General features: G+C 39.0%; 2 protein-coding genes across 5 annotated transcripts; one reads left to right on the top strand and one right to left on the bottom strand.

Moving 5' to 3' along the window:
- The first annotated feature begins 1,607 nt into the window (after window positions 1-1,607).
- Window positions 1,608-3,617, top strand: lsm8 (LSM8 homolog, U6 small nuclear RNA associated). Its single transcript, XM_004566464.2, has 4 exons — window positions 1,608-1,821; window positions 2,385-2,425; window positions 2,557-2,684; window positions 3,245-3,617. Exons 1-4 carry the CDS (start codon window positions 1,791-1,793, stop codon window positions 3,333-3,335), a joined length of 291 nt encoding a protein of 96 aa, XP_004566521.1. The 5' UTR covers window positions 1,608-1,790; the 3' UTR covers window positions 3,336-3,617.
- Window positions 3,618-3,806: 189 nt separating this feature from the next.
- Window positions 3,807-14,453, bottom strand: tymp (thymidine phosphorylase). Of its 4 annotated transcripts, none has more exons than XM_076875972.1 (10): window positions 14,099-14,453; window positions 12,593-12,715; window positions 12,318-12,520; window positions 11,937-12,035; window positions 10,855-10,984; window positions 10,374-10,492; window positions 9,970-10,132; window positions 8,249-8,476; window positions 7,532-7,672; window positions 3,807-7,462 (listed from the first exon to the last, which is right to left on the bottom strand). In XM_076875972.1, the coding sequence occupies exons 1-10, from the start codon at window positions 14,148-14,150 to the stop codon at window positions 7,305-7,307; spliced, it is 1,416 nt and encodes a 471-aa protein (XP_076732087.1). In that variant the 5' UTR covers window positions 14,151-14,453; the 3' UTR covers window positions 3,807-7,304. The 4 variants fall into 4 exon arrangements, with proteins under 4 accessions (XP_076732087.1, XP_076732088.1, XP_076732090.1 ...); XM_076875973.1 differs by having other exon boundaries at window positions 12,593-12,712; XM_076875975.1 differs by lacking the exon at window positions 14,099-14,453 and adding an exon at window positions 13,309-13,361 and having other exon boundaries at window positions 12,593-12,712.
- Window positions 14,454-15,442: the final 989 nt, after the last annotated feature.

Below are 15,442 nucleotides of genomic sequence, written 5' to 3'. Positions count from 1 at the left end.
CATTTAGCCGAGGTAGTAGTTACAGGTTGATTAAAGGGAACTAACAAGGTCTAAGGAAATGGTTTACATTGCTAATATAGAGCTAATGCCTTGAATTGAGGGCTAACACATAGATGTTAGTGTTTTAAGGTTCAGCCAAGAGAACTGCTCCACCAATGGGAACAAGCCACACGGCTGAGGGGTGTGGCTTCACAAAGGTTTGATGAGTGAGACCTAAAGCCATACACACTGTGTTTGTGCGCATGTATTAACATTACCATGTGTGTGGGTGTGTATTTGTTAGAGCCTGTATGTGTGTGTGTGTGTGTATGTGTGTATAACATTGCAGGGATTTGCACTCTAGTGATTCACCTCAGCAAGACATCCACCTACCTACACACACACACACACACACACACACACACACACACACACACACACACACACACACACACACACACACGTGCATTGCACTGCCATTTGAAATAGTGGGTCAGATTAGTTTCCATGTAGCTTCACCAACCAACCAAACTGTATTTTTCTTTAAAGGAACAGGGATGTTGTAAAGTATTTTTGTACAAATTTAATACTTTGGTAGCATGACGTTCCTGTTGTTTGTCCTGTCGGGCTCCACTGCTCTCCTCCACCCGCCTTTGTATGGACGATTACTGAGCAACAATAAAGATGAAGACCTGCTGGGAGAACTGGACTCTGTGTGTTGTCTGACATCAACACACACAAGTTTATTTATGATTTTTTTTCCTAATACATATTTAATTTTACGTCTTTGACAGAAAGAAAAGCAAAGCAGACCTGCCTGTCTTTCCTGTGCTGAAAGTTTCTCAACACCATTTTACCACTCAGCCTGGACATCTTCACCTTCATGGTTACCACTATTTTAAGTTTTCAAAATGACATTAAAGTGTACGTAATAGTTGTGCATTTAGAGAGCATTAACTAGATTTCCTTAATTATCCAAAAGATCCCAAAACTGTTTTATTCCATGTTAAGCTAATTTCAAATGCCCATTATTGTGTTTGGTAGTTAAATCTACGCTAATGGCTTATATTTGTTAGAATCGTCATAATTTTTTAACCATCTTTTCCTGTGAGGACCACATAACTGTAAAAATATGTTTGTATTTTTCTAGTTACAGGAAATGACATCACTTCCGGTGGGCATTTTGTTTGCGGATCACATCATTTATATTTCAGAAATGAGTCATAAATATTTTTACTATTCAAAGAAGCATCTGAGGGCTCTGAAAATATATTGAAATAAACAGAAAGTGGTTATTAACTATGATGGAGCATAGGAAGGAAAGAAATATTTAAAATAATTAAAGATAAAAATTAAGGGATAGGGTGGAAAAACGACAAAATAAATATTTAATGTTTTAGAGTCATTAAAAAAATAGTCAAAAAAATAGTTTGTATCATGTAAGTTTACCAATTTGTATCATAATTTTGTTTTTCTCTTATAAACTTGACAAATTTACTAGAAAACTTGACGTTTTTTTCTTTTGTATTTCCCATTTTCCCACCTTTTTTGTTTTATTTCTTTAAGTTTCGCAGTTTTTACTGTTTTCTTTTTTGAGAGTTAACACAAACCGGATGTGACGCTTCCGCTCGGCGCTCTGCTCTCGTGCATGCTCAGTGTTTGATTGCTCTAGTCTGCGCTCCAGTGTGTTGTTAGCCGTTTGCTACTGCTGCTGTTCGAGTGCGCACGGTTTTATTTTGTCACCGGACTACCACTATAAGTATTTGTCGACCACCCCGCTGGATAAATAGACACCGAGCCCGGGACTTAGGATGTCCACTGCGCTGGAGAGCTACATTAACCGTATCCTTCCGCCGTTAGCCACTAATGTGCAAACCCTCTGAATGAATGGGAAAATGCTAGTTAGCTTAGCTGCATACTTACTTGTTTTGTTAATTAGCGGCAGTTCAGAGATGTCTGTGAGAAACGGGTTGCTCAGAGCTGAGTTAAAACATGTTCAGACTTCTTAAATGTAGATTTCACATTCACAAGAAGGAAAATCCCGTGATTTTATTGCTGTGTTTATATTATTTGGACCCGCTGATCAGAGAAGTTCTGTAAATGATTTCACAGTTTGATTCATCAGGACTCATCACATCTGGACCACTTTGAAAAATTGTAAAATCTTAAGCTTTTTTTTTTTTCTTTTTTTTTAAATTTTGGAACCATACAACCTACAGTTTTAAAGCTGGAGCTCATTAACAGACAGAAGCTAAGGTTACAAGCGCCTCTTGTGGCCAGAATGGGTGGGCGGGATAGCTTTCAATTTTGGTGTGATGATAATTGTTTCTATTTGTAGGTTCTGAATAATATTAGAGAGGTTTTGGTCCATAAAGGTGCTGTTTCTTTAACTCGTGCTGATCCAGGTACCGTGGCCATTGTCACCTCGGACGGCAGGATGATTGTGGTGAGTCTGAACACATCCTCATCAGAACTCCACCACTCACAATATTTGGGATTCAGTGAAGTCAGAATTATTTTGGATGTTAACTTTTTGTTATTGTAAGTTGTGTTCATGTCAGTTTGTTTGTTTTTCAGGGCACTCTGAAGGGCTTTGATCAGACCATCAACCTGATCCTGGATGAGAGTCACGAGAGAGTGTTCAGCTCCAGTCAGGGGGTCGAGCAGGTGGTGCTGGGACTCTACATTGTCCGAGGTGACAACGTGTAAGTCACGTTTGACCTTTGTTGATGATGAATCAATACTGAAGACAAAAGATTAGTGAGGCCTTAATGTAAATTTTAATCTACAGAATCAGATTAACATGATTTACCAATTTTATTATTTTATAAAGATATAATTTATTATTGCAAAACAGGATAATTAATAATTAAGAGTTAAGAAAAAAAATGTAAAAGTTTTTTTCTGTGATGCTTTAAGGATGAATGCTGTGGTTGCACATTTGATCCGGATACCCCTATCAGAGTTTTGTTTTTGTTTGTTTAAAATTATTTTTATGAAGGAAAACCAAGAGAAAGACTCTTATTCTTAAACTATAAGGAAAATGATGTGTGGGGATCCATACATACATGATAGATGTAGATTTGTTACATGTTGTTTTACTTTAATGAACAAAAAATATTGTTGTTAACAGTTCTGTTATGTAGTTTGTTTATCATTGTTTATTGTTTTCCTTTCTGTTTTTATTTGTTCTTCCTGTTTGTTTTTGTTTGTAATCCTCTCGTTTGTTTTCGTGGTTACATTTTTTTTCTTGTTTTGGTTACAGTGCGGTGATCGGGGAGATCGATGAGGAGACGGACTCCACTCTGGATTTAGGAAACATCAGAGCTGAGCCCCTCAACTCTGTCGTCCACTGACCTTTGACCCCTGATGACAGCGTGACTGTTGTGTGAATAAAGTTTATGGAAGTCTGTTTTAGGAGCGGGTGTGCTAATTATCCGGGACCAGCCGGAGCATCCTGATAACTTGCTCGCCTGCTTCCTGTCTCTGACTCCTGGCTCTTGTTTTCTGTTTGTACTTTTTATAAATAAAGAAGTGAGATGATGAAAATGTTAGAGGAACTTTTTTATGCTCCTAAGTCTTTTTGTCAATGTGAGACTGTTAATAAAGTTTAATTTGTTGTGTTCTGAAAAAGAAAAGCGTTTTTGTTTTGTTTGTTTACTCAACAAAAATGTTTGACAAATTATAATTTTTAGTCAGAGGATATTGATCAGAGGAAAAAGTGAAAACTTTATGAGAAAGAAATTTGATTCTTAAATTCGAGAAGGAGAAAAATCGAATAGCTTCTGAGATAGAGTATGCCACAACCAAGATTCAGTTCTTCAAGAAGCGATTTTTATTTAAACGAAAGATCTGCAGAGCCAGCAATAAAATGACAATTCTAAATGAATCCTTACATCAGTTGCACATCTGAGAGCGAGGAGGAAATAGATGGTGAAAAGATGGCGTGAACACTAAAGGTGTGAGTAACACTGATATCTGTGAAGTGACAGATCGATAAATACTGAAGTTTTACATGAGGGCCATGGTGAGGAAAGCTTAATGGTTAAAAGCAGCTGGATAAAATCACCTGAAGACCAGATAAACTGAGGTAACAAGTTTAAGGATGAGCAGTCGTGAGCACGGAGCCGATCTTTTAATCAGCTCAGCAGGAAGCGGCAGCATCAGAGACGGACGGACGGTGAGGTCATGGGAGCAGTATTCACATTGTTCCTACAGGCAGATTAAACTCTACAACTTAAAAGTATTAATATATGTATCAGTGATTCCTGAGATTAGGGACAAAACAGGTTTTAATTTTCTAAAATATATTTTTTGAAAAAACAAAACAAAAACATATTTACATATTTACTTGTGGGGATAGGTTAATTGGATAACCCAAATTGTCACTAGGTGTGAATGTGCAAATGAATGTGAGTGCGAACGGTTGTTTGTCCCTGTGTGTTAGCCTTGCGACAGAGTGGCGACCTGTCCAGGGTGTACCCCGCCTCTCGCCCTATGACAGCTGGGATAGGCTCCAGCGCCCCCCGCGACCCTGAAAAGGATAAGCGGAAGTGAATGGATAGATGGATGGATATTTACATATAATTGTTACACAAAGTTTTGGCTGTCTCACCATGTTTTGGTACAATCTCCCAGGTGTAATATTTTTTAATAATTTATATTTTTGCTGGAGGAGTGCAAGGTTTTTGTCAACACCATCAGACACAAACAAATGCAAAAATATATATTTTAGGTTGTTTCAGCTATTTTGACTATTAGCAGCATATTGTTCTATTGTTTATGCACATATGTTTTCAAACGAATTATACTATGTTTAAAAGTAAGATTGTTTTGGCTTTTTATTAGTAGCGTTACAGTCATACATATTTTCAGAAAAGAAACAATCCTATTTAGCAGCATGCAAATGACACATTGAGAAAATTACGTATTTTTATTGGAAGATCATGAGGGAGGATAATATACGGTTCTTCAAAAGACAAAAATAAACAAAGAAATCCATATTATGGAGTTGACAAGGTGCTGACGGTGGTGACACACTAATAGAAAACAAAATATTATTTCTTTCAAAATGACCATTAAAGTTTAACAACTTATGTAATATCAGACACATCATAACAATTCTGTTTTTGCACATGTCAAGTTCTACATCTTAATAGTTCACCAGCAAGTAGCTGCCTACTACTCTTTGATACCTAAAGTACTCTGGTTGTGTGTTTGCTTGTTTCCAAAACCTTCCCTTCTCCCTTTTTTCTCTTCCTTTCAGATCACCGATGTTCTTTATTTTTCCCTCTTTCACTCTCTTTCTAGATCTTTCCATTTCCTTTATGAGAAACTCTTTCTTCAACTCAGGCTGGCTGTTAATTTTTTTCTCCTTATTTGATCATCCCTGTTCCTCCTCTTTCGTTCCTCTGACAGGTTCCCCTTTGCAATTCTAGCCTGAAATGTACCATTTTGTAATTACTATAATTTTTCTGAACCTTATGCATTTATACAGATTAAGGATGAATATTCACAACACAATTATGTATTAAGCAATAGAGATGCTATCCAGTCTTTAAGTCTGATGTCATTAGCTGTTTCCAGGTCCAAACTCCGCTGCAGATCCCAAAGTCAAAGGAACTCTGCGGCATCACTGAGAGTTACAAACTGTCTAAATTCTTTCTTTCCTTCATCTTTAATAAAATGATCAGTGTGGCTGCTCTTCCAGGTGTAACATCCAGGCATCCATGAAAACAGAATATATGAAATTTAACAGAGTTAGAAGTTAGCTCGCTGGTTTCCACCTACATTCCAACATAAATGAAGCCAGAAAACTAAACAACAGTGACTTTTGCAGGGTTACTGAAGGGTTACTGAAGTTGGACTAGCTGGTATATAATGATGTGCTACGTGATCGCTGGTGACACAGCTATGTTAGCATAACATAAACACAGTGAAGCTGGAGGATGGACGCTAAATTTTTTCCACTCGATAAAAGGTAATGCAAGGGTTTCTGATGGTTAGGCTGACAGTGATCACTGACTGTTTTTAGGGGCTTGTTCAGATTAAATAGAACAAGATAAAAAGCAATAAAACATGTTAAAAGCACAACAGCCTTAATAAATAGAGTAGTTTGGGCCCAGAAGCAGGATTCATCCATCATCACTTAAAGATCAGCTCTTGGGGCACAGCTAGCTCAGTAGATGCCACATGATGGAAGGTTGGGTGTTCAAATCCAACAAACAGCGGCTATCCTCGATTGGTAGCTGCCCACTGCATCACTGAGTGAATGGGTTGAATGCAGAGAACTAAGCATTTTCCTACAGGAATAATAAAGTTCAATTTCAATTCAATTTTATTTATATAGCGCCAAATCACAACAAGAGTCGCCTCAAGGCGCTTCATAGACATAGTATACATAAACAATGAGATTCGAGATAAGGCAAATTCGATAATATTCAACACATCTGTAAAGCAGAAATATCAGTAAAATACACAGAAAGTAATATGACTGAAATATTAATTAAAAGAACTTAATATAATTAGTGAATGGGACACTTTTGTGGCATTTGTCAACACCACTGGAAATGGGTCAACACTGTCAGGCAAAAATCCTGATGGTGTTGACACCCTACTTTCTCTCATAACACATGTTTTTCTGACAAAAGCCATCTTGTTTTGCATCATTTGCTTATGGCCTCTACAATCTACCTAAATTAAGCTTTTTATAAAAAAGATACTTAAATCTTGCATTTCATCGACTTTGGTGTTGACACACTATGGTTGTGACACAGGGTTTTCTCAGAAAGGTATGCGATAAATGAAATAAAAAAACAAAAAAACCTTATCACAGCAGTGACCTCATGGCATGTGTATCAAACAGGAAGTGGTAAAGGGGTCCTCAGAGTGTAAGCTAACCACAATAATTCCTGATTTTTTTGTACTTTTAAAAAAAATCTGATGGTGTTGACAAAAACTCTGGACACGATTTTAATCACTTAAAAAATATGTAAAAATAAATTTTCAATTGCATATTTTGATATTATATAAGATATTGACTTAAATATTTAGTGACGAGAGCCATGATGTTTACATTTTGAATTACTTTTAATTTTTTTTCTGTATTTTAATATTATCACACCTGCTTCTGGACAATGGATTTTTAAGGTACTGGTAATGTATTGTACCATTTAAAATAAATTTATATGTATAAAAAATGCAAAATCATAATTTTGTTGTATAAACATTGCCTTGGTTTTTCTTTCAGTCAGTCTTGTATGCATATTTTTAACCCTCAAATTGGGTTTTATCTGGCGGACATGTTTTGTCCCTTATCTCAAGAATCACTGGTATTTCTCAGGTAGTATCTTTTCCACCAAAGTGTGTTTCTGTTGTGTTTGTATTTTTTTGTCTGCTCCCACAGTCAGGGCGCTCTCGAGGTGATTCCTCTGGTCTGGGGTCAGCGCCAGATCCTCATAATGGAGCCGCAGCCACGGGTCGCCTGAAAACACACGACTCCATCAGGAGGATGTCCCTCACACCATCAGCAGCAGTAGCAACAGCCTCTTACCTTTTGTGATCCTCTGACCTATAGACACCAGTAGCACCGCCCCCACGCTGTGATTGACAGGCTCTCCAGCCTTTGATCGCCCCGCACCCAATCTGTGAAGCACCTGAGCTAAAACCAAACCGTCAATCTCCAAAACGATACCTGCAGGAAGACACAGTAAAAATACATGTTATCAAATACGAGGGCTCACATATGTAAGTACACATGTGCAAGTGCATGTGTTGGGATTACATTTTGGATCAAACTCTGACTGTACTTTTCTGTGTTCATATTTCCATCAGTATTGACAACATCCACAGCGCCACTGGCTGAAATGCCCCAAACCATGACTGAGCCTCCACCGTGTTTTACTGATGGCTGCAGACCCTCACTGTTGTACCTCTTTTTGTTCATATTGACTATTTAAACCAAAATGTTCAAATTTGGATTCATCTCTACATCAGACCTCCTGCCACTGATTTTCAGTGCAGTTCTTGTCTAATTTCTGTTGGTAACAAATTCTCTTAAAACAAACCCCAAATGTAACTATAATCACAAACTGTGTAACAACCTGCGCTTCAGCATAAAAGTTCCCGTGTCATCAAAGATAGCTGTGTTTGTTAGTTTCTTTAGATTCCTAAACATGATAAATTTTCTTTGTAAGTGCAGGTAGTTCATATTTCCTGAGTGTGTCTTTGAATGCATCAACAGTGAATGGAGGCATTTTATTGGCTTTACCGTCTGCAGGAGCCTTCAGTTCCAGCTGATGCTTCGCTTTTCTCAGGATGCTGTAGTAATCTGCGTTGGTGGAGCACAACAGCTGAGCTGTGTCGCTGTTCACGCCCTGAGCCTCCATCATGGCCTGGAACTTTGACAGCGCTGCTCCACCAACCACAGCTTCGGAAATCTGCTTTCTGCCTTCTGATAGGTCAGACACTAGACCAGTCATCACGAGCAACAAGCCGCCTACAAACACAGACAAAACACATTTTAAATATTTATCATGCTTTCTTTTTTAAATGTACCTAAAGGGAAATTTTTACACCAGTGTAAAATTAAATAAACTTAAAAATAGACTAAAATTAAAGAAAGTTGTTGTCTGTAAAGGTGTGCATGCAGTGGGTTTAGATTCCCATGATGTTTTTACAGCTGTCAGAATTAAGTGTTTGTTTGTTTTTTAATTTTAAACCCAAGTGGTCTATTTTTCTTATTAGCTATAGCAAAAAAATTATTATCATCATTATAGAACGGGTTATCTCATCTAAGGGTAATATTCACTAGGACTCTATAACAAAGGTAACAATGAGATTCTTGTCATGTCTCTGATATTCACAAAGGAGAGGCTGTTCTGCGTTTTCTAATTTTAATTTTCATGTATAAAGGAAAGGAGCCAGTTGAGGTGGTTCGGGCATCTGACAAGGATGCCCCCTGGGCGCCTCCTGGGTGAGGTGTTCCAGGCATGCCCCACAGGGAGGAGGCCCCGGGGCAGACCCAGGACACGCTGGAGTGATTATATCTCTCGGCTGGCCTGTGAACGCCTTGGAGTTCCCCCAGATAAGCTGGAGGAGGTGGCTGGGGAGAGGGAGGTCTGGGCCTCTTTGCTTAGGCTGCTGCCCCTGCGACCCGGCCTCGGATAAAGCGGATGAAGATGGATGGATGGATGTATAAAGAAAGTTACAGGTTTAGATTAGTTCTGTCAGCATTAACACCATAACCTCATTAATGCGGCAAATCTCCATTAGCAAGTTAATGCGGATCTGCAATATTAAACAAGTTCAGAGTTTTAAAAAAAGATAAAGAATTATGTGGCAGTAGTTCCTGTGGGTACAAAGTCCAAAAAATACAAGCAGTACAGCTCACAAGCATTGGGTGCTGCTCCTCGGTAGACTGCCAGAAACTGATCAGTCAGAACAAAGTAGGCTTTTAGGGAGGAGGACCTTAAAGAGACGGGAGGTAAACTGAGGGGCTGCATACCGTGTAAAATAATAATTTTCTTTTTCTTAATCAGAGGGCATCTGTATGGAGTGCAATATTTAAAACTATATAGAGCTAGGAGAAGAATGAAGATAAGATACATGTTATTTATCCATAATCTTTAATGTTAACTCGACACTGCAAATTATCTGGCTTGCTGCTAGAAGAGGTAAACAGGCAGGTGGCACAAAAGAGATGCTGCAACGTTATTAGACCGCAGCTGTACTTAATAAAGTGGCCATGGGTGTGCTAATAAAAACAGTTGCCACTTTGAAATGGTTCAGATGCTTCCTGCATTTAGAGAGCCACAGGTGGTCCTAATAAATTGACCACAGGGTATGTGTCTCTAATAAAATGGCCACAGGTGTTCCTAATAAAGTGGTGTTCCTTTGGGGTTCAGGACCTTTTTAATGCCTCGGATAAGACACGTTGTTACTTTGGTGATCAAACCCTGACAGACGAGAGCTGCTGAGCGACGTCATCACCCTGAGTCGTGACCAGCTCCATCAGGTCATCGGGTCCGTTTCCCTTCAGCGTCTCCAGAGATTCGATCACCTCCACGCTGTTTCCCACACATCGACCGATCGTACTGTTCATGCCGCTGAGCACAGCTGCTGTACATATGCCCAGGCCGTTTCCTGCTTCCACCTGAAAGAAAAATAAACAGCGAAATCCAAATTTGAGGTCAGCTTTGCCATTAACGGGCTGTGGCATTGGACGCTGCGCTGTAAATTAAACCTCTGAGTTTGGATTAAAATAACCTGTAATAAACCCAATATTATCTCCCCTGTGGTTCAATGTTGTGTTGCTGCATCACTCCATGCACAGATGTTTCACATCCCTCCCCCCCTTCTTTATGGTGAAATATTTGAATTGTTGTTGTACTCACTAGCATCTGAGCTAGTTCTGTAGCACTTTCCAAGTCTTTGCAGATAGCAGCTCGTCCAAACTTGACATCCAGCACCAGAGCAAACAGAGACTCGGCTCCTTTCTTTGAGATGATCGAACCTGCAGAAACAGCACAGACGGCTGTAAGCTGACTAGAAAAAACACGGATATCCACGGCAAAATCCAGCCAGGTGCTGGACACCAGTTTTATGTGGGTATCAAAAGATCTGGTTCTTTTCATCAGTTTAAATGGGCATAATGTTATAACCGCTCAAACTTATGTTCAGGTAGAAATGACCCTCCCCCGAAGGCTGATTGGGCTCACATATCAAGTAAAGAAAGTCTAAATCCTTTCCGCCTGTGTGTCGGGTCCCCTGACCCTCGCAACACACGGGTGGAAAAGCTTAAATTTCTCAAAAAAAAAAAAAAAACAACACAAAAAAAGGGTTTTTGGCTCTTGAAGCACTAATCCCAGTTTTTACCAGTAACCAGAGGTAAACTGTCCACGGTGCTGGTGATGTCCCGCAGAGCGTACAGGACTCGATCTGCAGGAACCAAAGTCTCTGTCTGACCCACAATGCAACAGCCCACTGAGTCCAGGATCTCCAGGATCTGGAGAAGAACAGCTGAATCAGAGAATGACTTTGAGTGTTTATCACTCTTTATTATCCGTATGTAGTTTTATTTATTTATGAATTTAAATATTTAATTTTCTGTTATTTTTGTACCCTTATCACAAGAGCTACCATTGGAATTAATTAACTAATTTCAGTAAAGATGTCAGTGTCCTTGTTTCCCCAAACAGTCAATAGTTTCATCTGTTTAGTTTTTTTTTAAGAGCCAGCAGGGGGCGACTCCTCTGGTGGTTAAACAGAAGAGACTTACTCACTTTATTTTGACTATTAGGAAATTCTTTCCTTTTGAGTAAATGGTCTCAGTCAATAGATTCGACTCTTGAATAATTAAAAAAAAAGACACTTTAAAAAGTCTCATCCTCATTCGCCAATGACATGTGACTGACAAGAGGTGAGCCAATGAGCATGCAGTGTTGCAGTATTTAGTGTTTGTCACTGTGGCTATATCCATCTATTATATACAGTCTATGCCATCCTTGAGCCCAATTTAATATCTGAAAATCTTTAGAGCCTAAAACTTTTAATATAACTTAATCAATGATCCTCACGTGAGCCTAAAGAGGCGACACAGGAAGTTATTCACTTGTTCCAGGGTCTAGTTGCCTGGCAACTCTGTTATGTGAGCCAACAGTATCCTTGGCTCTCATTGGTAGTTGGCAAATTGAACCGCCCACTCCAGTGGACCAGTGGTTATTTACCTCATAAAATCAAAAATATTTGATATAAAAAAAAAGATTTTTAAGTATATTTATTGTAATTGAGCTCTTGTGAATCACATGCAGTACCCTCATGGCCCACCAGGGGGTGCGCAAAGTGCTTCAGTGTGTTTTCCCCCCAGAGTAACATTTTGCTGACATTTATTAAAAGTTAAAACTATTAATTTTTAAAACTATATGTAAATATATGTGAGCCAGAACAGATTGCTTCACCTGCTCTCTTGATTGCTCCACCTTGAATCCTGGAATTGATTCCAGTTTATCAAGAGTTCCTCCTGTATGAGCCAAGCCCCGCCCACTGATCATAGGAACCTGTGGACATGGACTGAATTAATATTCCTAATATGGTAATCTCACATTTTGAGAAAAGGAAGACACACCCACCCAAGTAAATCACCTTCTACTAATGTGGGGTAACAAATCACAAGAAGTTTGTTTAAAAGGGGAGGAGCTTAAACAGAACCAGGGGGCTGCACTGTGTCCCAGTCTAAAATAATATTAATCATGTAAATTTAGCGCAGTCCAGCTGGGCATGAACAGAATGGGTTCACTTTAACGTTTTAACCAATCAGATTTCATCGTTAAAGTCTATACCTTACAGCCGCAGGCAGCTAGCGCTGGCGCTAACACCAGACTGACTTTATCTCCCACCCCGCCAGTCGAGTGTTTGTCCACCATGAAATTTTTCCACTCATCGGGCCATTCCATCACTTCTCCCGATGACATCATCTCTCGGGTCAGGGCCTTAATCTCGGCGGAGACCATCCCATTCAGCCAAATAGCCATCAGCATGGCCCCTTAAATACAAAGAGTGGGAGACGTTAAAGATGCAAAGGAGGAAATGTGAATGCATGTCAGATGGTTTGTACCTGTCTGAGAGTCCTGAATGGTTTTCTCTTTAACGGCCTGGATGAAGGCTTTGATCTCGTCATCACTTAACTGTCCTCCATCCCTCTTCTTCCTGATCAGATCTGGGATTGTTATCATGTCTGCTAGAAGTAAAAACATTACAAGTCTGTTGAGACCTAAAAATTTTCAATCATTCAGTGACCAGGATCTGGTTTTATTAATAGTTCTTTCCTGTGTACTTGTTTTTCCTTTTTCTCTGGATTTTAAAAGACAGGGCCAAAAAAACTGAAACACAAACAAAGTAGATTAACCTCTTAGCAGTACTGAGAAGGCAACACAGTTTGAGTTAAGGCATTAAAACAGGAATCAATCTGTTTGAGCTGCCACATCATCTTTCTCATTTTATAAAGACAAATATATCAACATGGAGAGTTTCTGTTACTGACTTTCCTAAAAGATTAAAAAGTTCAAATTTTATGTAATTAATTGACAATTAAGTAATAAAAAATAGTATATAAAGTAAAAAAGCATCAAAAAACAATTCTTTTCAGGAATAAAAGTTAAAACTTGCACAATTATTTAACTCAGCACTAATTGTGTAAAACAGCCAGTCACACGCCCTGTTCCTCTGAATCATCTTTCTGAAGAAGCTGGTGGAAAGCCACCTGTCCTACATAAAGCTGTTTCATACATCACCTCTGCTTCCTCTGCAGCACTTTGTAATCGAAATGCTTACCACACAGCCAGCTTCTGGTGCAATGCAGATTAACAGCGCAGCAGCACGATGGCAAGTTTCTCTCTGTGTGTGTGTGCGTGTGTGTGTGTGTGCAGCAGCTATAAATGGACTCAGCAGAAACAACATCAGGATGAGCATCTAGTTCCCCCAGCAAAAAATCTTTCACAGACTCACTTCTTTTGCAAAGGCAGAAAAAAATTAATAGCCAGCTAGCTTTGTTATTTTTGATATTATCATTATTTTTTAGCCAGCTGTAAATCTTTTATACACCCTCTGTGACTCAAAGGACCAGTACTGCCATGACTCCAGTTTATTGTTGGACTCATAAAGTCAGAGGTGGCTCTGCTGGTGAAAGTTCAGTACTGTGCAAAGGTTTTAGTCACTTTAGACATTCAGCTCCTTATCTGTATCACACAGAAACATCGGGGAGATTTAACAAATCATCACGTTACAGGCAAAAGAACAATAATAATACATGTGTTTGGCACCTATTAGCAAAATAAAGCCTGTGACTTGTTTTTGCTTTTATTGTGTCCACTTCCTCTTCTCTACCTTCTGAATTCTCAAATAAACCAACCAATCAGCGCATCTGTTTAAACTCTAAAACAACAATAGGAACAATAATGAACACTTTAAAAACTTATTAACAAACAGCCTTAATCCATTCAGCCCCTGCAGATTTTCTGTTAACCATACCGACCTCTAACCACAGGTAAAATTTAACAGTTCAGCTCTGAAGAAGAGGAAAACATCCCTGTTATGAGAGTAAGACAGAGTCAGAGTACAGTACCTGGTCTGATGTTTGCAGTCTGTGAAGTGGCATCGACCCCGTGGTCCTTCATAAAGTGAGTCTGTCAGTCAATAGGAGAGCAGGGAGAGGAAAACGAGTGAGCCACTAACCTTTGACCTCTGATTTGGTCATTCAGAGAAAAAAAAAGCTGACAAATGTCCCCACTAAGTGAAGTTCATGTGCTGTGTGTTTACAGACGATCTGTTTATTTGTGTGTCACGTGCAGGCAGCTGTTATCGGTTCAGACGGGTCCTCTTGTATTTCGGTTTCAGTTTTTGGGCTCCTTTTCCTTCCGCTTTTACTATTTTAAATACTTTACTTTTATTTTGTTCTGAACATTTTCTGTATGTGCTGTAAGGATATGAAAGTATGTGCGAGTTACGAGAAGTTCGGAATAACTAAAGGTATTTTAAGTTTAGTTTAACTGTAATAATTGCCTCCGGACGTTTGTTTCTTCATTTTAAACTTTCCTTCAAAAGGAGCATGGATTTTTTTCCCTGCCTGTTGTACAGCTCTGTTCCCAACTTCTACTGCGTGACTGACAGCCTGGAGTTTGAAATCCGCTTCAGGTGCCATTTATGGTGCTTATACACACATAATACGGTAATATTACGTTGAAGCACAGTGCGTATTACTACGCGAGGCTCCTCGGTAGCCGTAATGCTCCGACAATCCATCAAGCGGTGCAGCTCCGTAGCTTACCAAAGTCGTACTAAAACATTTTTTGACATGTGAGCCTTTGATGAATCCTGTGTGGTCATTATGATTTATTGAGGGCAGAACTGTTTCTAATCTAGATGAAAGTGCTTTAGGAATAACTTTAATGTCGGTATTAATTAGTGACAAAGGCTGGTAGCGTCGTTTTCTGTTTTTAGTAACTATTTTATTGCTGCCGTTTTCATATGGGGAGGGATTAGACTGTTGTTTTAGTTTTTTTGTTTTTATTTCTGTGCCAGTTATGAAGAATAGTGGAGATAACACGGACCAGAAATGTTTCAGAAATTCAGCAGGGAATCCATCCAGGCCTGGTGCCTTGCCATTAGGCATTTGGTTTAGAGCACAGTGTAAGTCCCTGGCAGATAGAGGTGATTAGGTTTATTTTCAGCAGAATAGAAATAACGGTAAAAGTAGTAGTAATACCGTCCCAGTATTGTTGCATTCACTGTCGAAGAGATTCTGTTTTTTGTGATAAAATGTAATCTAGTTGCAGTGTTGGGAAGGTCACTTTTAAAATGTATTCCATTACAGAATACATGCTCCCAAACATAACGGAATACTTTGGATTACTTAATATGTTATCAAGCTTTTTACAACCACATGAATGTTGCTGTGTGATTTATTACT

Source organism: Maylandia zebra, linkage group LG17 (genome assembly GCF_041146795.1).
Source record: "Maylandia zebra isolate NMK-2024a linkage group LG17, Mzebra_GT3a, whole genome shotgun sequence".
In the NCBI taxonomy this organism is placed as follows: Eukaryota; Metazoa; Chordata; class Actinopteri; order Cichliformes; family Cichlidae; genus Maylandia; species Maylandia zebra.
The sequence above is the reverse complement of the archived record's forward strand: the minus strand, read 5'-3'. Positions and strand labels throughout refer to the sequence as shown.

Excerpts from the sequence above, each read along its gene's own strand:
- lsm8 (XM_004566464.2), top strand. The coding sequence starts at position 1,791 with ATGTCCACTGCGCTGGAGAGCTACATTAACC. Across the intron at positions 1,822-2,384 it reads GCTGGAGAGCTACATTAACC|GTACCGTGGCCATTGTCACC; the intron begins GTATCCTTCCGC and ends GTGCTGATCCAG. Across the intron at positions 2,426-2,556 it reads CGGACGGCAGGATGATTGTG|GGCACTCTGAAGGGCTTTGA; the intron begins GTGAGTCTGAAC and ends TTTGTTTTTCAG.
- tymp (XM_076875972.1), bottom strand. The coding sequence starts at position 14,150 with ATGAAGGACCACGGGGTCGATGCCACTTCACAGACTGCAAACATCAGA. Across the intron at positions 7,673-8,248 it reads ACTGAAGGCTCCTGCAGACG|GTATCGTTTTGGAGATTGAC; the intron begins GTAAAGCCAATA and ends GTCTTCCTGCAG. Across the intron at positions 7,463-7,531 it reads AGGTCAGAGGATCACAAAAG|GCGACCCGTGGCTGCGGCTC; the intron begins GTAAGAGGCTGT and ends GTGTGTTTTCAG.